At 37.4% G+C, this 5,547-nt stretch overlaps 1 protein-coding gene across 1 annotated transcript; it reads right to left on the reverse strand.

The window, feature by feature from the left end:
- Positions 1–307: 307 nt before the first annotated feature.
- On the reverse strand, positions 308–3,517 carry LOC108993266 (zinc finger protein WIP6-like). Its single transcript, XM_018968123.2, has 3 exons — positions 3,134–3,517; positions 2,444–2,904; positions 308–512 (listed from the first exon to the last, which is right to left on the reverse strand). The coding sequence occupies exons 1-3, from the start codon at positions 3,515–3,517 to the stop codon at positions 308–310; spliced, it is 1,050 nt and encodes a 349-aa protein (XP_018823668.2).
- Between the last annotated feature and the right edge of the window lie 2,030 nt (positions 3,518–5,547).

A 5,547-nucleotide genomic window follows, 5' to 3' on the forward strand; every position in this document is an offset into this window, starting at 1 on the left:
GGTTGTCTTGTTACGCCCTCGCAATTCCAACAGTAAGGGACAGATGTTGACATTGTGACAAAGAAGGAAAAATCGAGCAGAAGAAAGTGGCTTGGTAAGGGTATTTGCGTGTTGATCACGATTGGAGAGGAAACGAACATGTATTTGTTTATAAGCAACCTTGTCGCGTACAAAATTGTAGTCAAGCTCAATGTGTTTTGTCCGTGCATGAAAGGCGGGGTTGGTCGTGAGATAAGTTGCACCAATGTTGTCACAAGGTTGGAGGTGTTGCCAAAGAGAGACCTAATTCAGACATGAGATGCTACAACTAGGTGAGCTCGATTGTTGTGTTTGCCAGGGCTTTATACTCTGCTTCAGTGCTTGATCGAGAGACAGTGAGTTGCTTTCGAGAACTCCATGAGATAATGTTGTTGCCAACGTAAACACAATAACCACTGGTGCATTTGCGATCATCAGGACAACTGGCATAGTTTGCATTCGAAAATGCAGTGAGTGTGGTTGTTGAGCTGCTCCTGATCAGTAAGCCAAATGAGATGGTTTGTTTGAGTTACTTGAGGATGCGTTTAATAGTTGTCCAATGATCAGCACGAGGGCTTTGCATGTATTGACAAACTTTATTGACTGCAAATGATACATTTGGATGTATTAAAGCAAGATATTGAAGAGAGCTAATTGTGCTGCGATAAAGAGTTGCATCCGAGAGAGAATGACCATCTTTTGCCGTGATCTTGGAAGATGTAGATATTGGTATTGATACTGGTTTGACCATTAGCATGCTTGTATGGTCTAGAAGATTATGGATATATTGATGCTGAGACAAAAAGGATCATGCACGGGACTCGCCTCAACACCAAGAAAGTAGTGCATGTCATTAAGGTCTTTGATTGCAAATTCAGATTGAAGGTTGGTGATGATGGACTGAACCGCTGGAGGAGAAGAACTTGAAACAAATAGGGAGGGATCATATTTGTAGCACGTAAAACCAAGGGCAATGAGTTGGGAGCTGAGGCATGAATACCATGTCCATGGAGCTTGCTGTAAGCCATATATAGCTCTTTCCAATTTACAGACATAGTGAGGACGAGTTGCATTAGAGAAACCTGGCTCTAACATTATATAGAGTTTAAATTGATTTGAAAAAGTCTCACCATTCCTGATTTGGTGGAGGTGCACTTCTATTTATAATGATAAGAGTTTGTTACAATTGATTATGACACTGAGAGATAAGTAGTACACTTGAACATTTGAAATTTAAAGTATGATAAATACATTTGAAATTTAAAATATAATAAATAGTATCTCAAGTATGACAGATTTTATGATCTTGCAGACTTGGAGTTATTGGGTTGTTGTGTAGGTGAGGTGCTAGTAGGAGTTCGTGTTGCCGGAGTCCTTATTGTGATATAAGTTGTCAAAGGTTGTCTTGATAGTGCATTAATGCTATTCATCAATGCATTTGTTAGGTCGTACGTTTCTCTCTCATTGTTTGTTATTTCTCTCAGTTTCTCTTTCTTTCTTCATGTTTATCTCTATCCATCTGTTTATTTCTCTTTTTCTTTGATGAATAGAGAAGTATATAATATGGATATAATCATTGCAGATTGAAATATAGATAAATAAATGGGAATGCTCTTATAATGATATCATGATTGCAATGATATCAAGACTATATATGCCGATCGAGCAACTTATATACAGTGAAGATTGAAGAAGATACACGCCCCACGCACACATATATACATGATACATGTATAGAGAACACACACACACACACACACACATATCATAAGTACACATGCAACTGCAGCTTTCTATATATGTAATTACCCATGCAAGGGTTATTAATAATACCCCATTCGTATAATTTGGATGACGAGTATATATATACGTATAATAAGTGGCGCGCAAATTTAATTTGATGAAGAGAAATCCGTGAGGCTCAGCAAATGCAGTGCTGAACCAAGATCTAATTAGGTCCAAGGTGGATTTGAATTAGAAACGTCGGGCGTCTTGGTACGTAGTAGATGATGATCTATTTGTAGTTGGTCAAAAAAAAAAAAAAGAAGCAACCCATGTGAAACCAAAAATAGTAAATAGTATCTTGCAAACAGAAAAAAAAGAACCACCCAAAAACAGTAATCTTTCTACGGTCCTTCGTTACCCTCTCTGACGTTAGGTAGGGCTGATGAAAGTGTTAGTAGTGGTAGACGTACGAAGCTCAGAGTCACTGCGCCTTCAGAATCTCAATACCAAAGACTTTCTTTCGCTATCTCTCTGTCTCCCTCTCTCTCATACACACAACACACACTGATTAATGCAAAGAACCTTGGGTTTCATTACGCCGTTCGTCTTCATTCTATTTCAATCTCTCACACAACGGAAAATAGAGGCACTAATTACTAGACCTTAATCTTACCTAAAGATTAAACTCCAAGTGTATTACCAAAAGAAAACAGACCCATGACCTCCATTTTCAATGTCTTCGTCATCCTTAGCTTCTTCTTCTTCTTCACCCTCACACAGCTGATCCATAGAGTGCGGAGCGTGACCTTCTCCAAATGCCCTAACATGGTCCTTAAGGGACCTCTTGTGTTTGAAGTTAGAACTACAAATACAAAACCAGAGCTTCCCACAATTCTTCTCGTGGGTCTTCCAATCCCCTCGGATAGCGAATGCTTTTCCACATTTTCTGCACCCGTATGGTTTGGCTCCGTGCATTCGCTTGTAATGAGTCTGCAGGGTCCGGAAATCTTTCAATGGCTTTGACCTTGGTTGCTTTATATTGTTCTTGCAACCCTCAGCACAACAATAGCATGGCAGTCTCAGTATGGAAGAAGACGGTTTCGACCCTCTCAAAGATTCTGGGCCCTTCCGGTATTGTGATCCATGCCCCCACATATGCATCTAAATCTCATATACACACACACAAAAAATAAAGGAAAAAAGATAATTTGACACAACCAATTAGGGAACGCAATAAGATGGACGTAATGCATATATAATCCACGTCGACAGTGAAAACTGAAAACATATATATATATATATATATATATATATATAAGCATATGCGATATTTAACAAGAAATTATAACGCGTACAGTAACCATAAATCTATTGTTTATATCTTTCTAACCTGCATGTTGTTGTATCTGTTGAATGTTTTGTTGCAGACAGTGCATGAGAACTGTGCTGGGCCAGCAAGGATCTGTGCGGGAGAAGGAATCCAGTATTGGCCTACAGCAGGTGCAGCGATGTCATTAGGGTTGCTAGAACTGGATCCAGATGGAGGACCAACGTGAAGGGCTACTGATACATCACCCTGATCATGAGGACTAGAAGATGTAGTTTGGTGACGCACAGTGTGGTTAGAGGCCGAGGGAATATAGATTGGATTCTTCCGGATGTGTACGTCAGGAGCTGGTCCAAGAGAAAGAAAAATGCAATTTTCATCAGCTTCCAAACTTGCACTCTCAGTAGTACTAAAGGATGTGCAGGCCGTGAAGGAGGGAGTTTGCATGATGATGTTGATGCTGATATGTGAAAGAGAGAGAGAGAGGCCAGGGATTGATTATGGCCTTTGGTGGAGGACGGAAAAGTCAATAAATTATAAACAACTGCTGTGCATATTGGGGTACATATGGTTATGTTTGGGGTTCAATAGGAAGATGTTTCTGTCCAGCTAGACAAGTGTCATTAATGGTATCGTGATTGCTTTTTTTTTTTTTTTTTTTTCAAGTGTCAACATTACAAATTATGTTAAGCAATTAGTATGGATCATAAGTTCTTATATATTTAAGCTTATCTTTCGAAGTAAATTAATGAGCAATATCTGTTGATTCCAACTTAATTAATTAAGGGAGTTCTATATCGTTAATTATTAGCTAGCACTTCAGCTAGCTTTTGATCTATCTTGTGCATGATATAATAAGTAAGCTTTTCACATTTTCTTTGGCTGTGTACGTAGCATATATACCTCAATCCATCTTAAACCAATTATTAATAACACCTATTACTTTTTAAATTTTTTTATAAAAAATTAAACCCATTCCAACCTATTTCATATATACATTCAAACAAAAATCTCAACATATTTATATTTAAATACATATAAATAGAATTTATAAAATACTATTATTCATAGATTAATTTAGATTATTTAAAATTATCTCAGCATCCAAACGCAACGAGGTTATGTCTTTCGATTTTATATGCGTTTAGATTAATCTTATAGCGTCTTTGTGCTTTTCTTGTGCGAGATTTTCTTTATCTTTTTACCATATATAATTGTACCAAAGAGCTATAGCTACTATGGTCCAAAATCTTAGATAGGGACAAAAAGCAGCTCCTTTCATGTTGAGACCGCCACATTGATTGTATTGTCTGTTTTGTTTTGGTAATCCATGCAGTTCAGTTTAGGGTTTGGGTATGATCGAGGGAGAGGCCGATTAGTGAATGTTTAATTTATACGTTGAGTTAGAGAGAAAGAGGGAGAGGATGAAGACAAACAGTACAATGAAAGCTATGGTTCTTTGCATGTATTGTGTGTACGAAGTGGCAGTTCGATTAATTATATATGTAAAGACCCTTTTTGGTCCCACTTTTTTCTAATAATTAAATCAGAAAGAGAGAGAAGAAGTCGCAAAGTGGTCAAGTGAAATCAGTGATTGCAGAAGGGCAGATATGCAGACAAGGGACAGTACAGTCACAGGCTTTACTGTTCATACCCTTTCATGGGGTCTTTGCCAATTGCCATAGATATCGCGGGGGAGAGGGATATCGGTTTTGGGTTTTGGTGGTGACAAAATGTGGGGCCCAGAAAGGCAATTAATAAATAAATAAGAAGAAGATTTTTTCTATACAACCGAGGCTATATATGCAAAGCCTATATTTTTTTTTCAAACAAGTGTAATGTTACAAGATACAGGAGTAAAAAAGTTGGTTTCAATAATCATTTTAACTCCACTAATACAACATAAAATGAAAAAAAAAAACAAAAACTGATGTAGAGGTAGTGACTTGGCTCCCACCCATTTTTTATAAAAAGAAGCTATCTGAAATGGTTTTTCTACAGTTCAAAGATCGGATTGCAATACTATGACCAAAAGCTGCATTGGATTGTGTTGTTTAACACTTTGCTGATCTAGTTTGTTTGAAAGCAATTCTCACTTCCTCTTTCTCATGATCTTTTATTCGCAAAAATAGAAACGTAAGAAAATAGTAACCAGTAGATGTTTTGATAGATCGGGAGATAGTCTTCAATGGCAAGGCATATGGGAATCACACGCCACTGTTGGTGAGAAGAAATGGGTTGGATATGCAAGATCTAAGGCCGCTGATCCTATTCTATTGTGCCTGGCTACAGAACGCGCACCGTTGCTTGGCGGTGCGTGAATCTTATGCACGGAATATAATTGAACTTCCATCAATCAAAATTATTATTACATTAAAAAAATAACTATGTATAAATTAATTTATTCCGTATAAAAATATAAATAAAAATATAGTAGAAAAAATTATTAGTGGCCAACCATGACCCTTCATTTTTTT

This window comes from Juglans regia, chromosome 6, assembly GCF_001411555.2.
Source record: "Juglans regia cultivar Chandler chromosome 6, Walnut 2.0, whole genome shotgun sequence".
Classification (NCBI taxonomy): Eukaryota; Viridiplantae; Streptophyta; class Magnoliopsida; order Fagales; family Juglandaceae; genus Juglans; species Juglans regia.

Bases quoted from the DNA above. Each gene is read 5' to 3' on its own strand.
- LOC108993266 (XM_018968123.2), bottom strand. From the start codon at position 3,517: ATGCAAACTCCCTCCTTCACGGCCTGCACATCCTTTAGTACTACTGAG. The intron at 2,905-3,133 runs GTTAGAAAGATA...TATGAGATTTAG, and splicing joins ACAGATACAACAACATGCAG to ATGCATATGTGGGGGCATGG. The intron at 513-2,443 runs GTAATACACTTG...CTTACTGATCAG, and splicing joins CATGGGTCTGTTTTCTTTTG to GAGCAGCTCAACAACCACAC.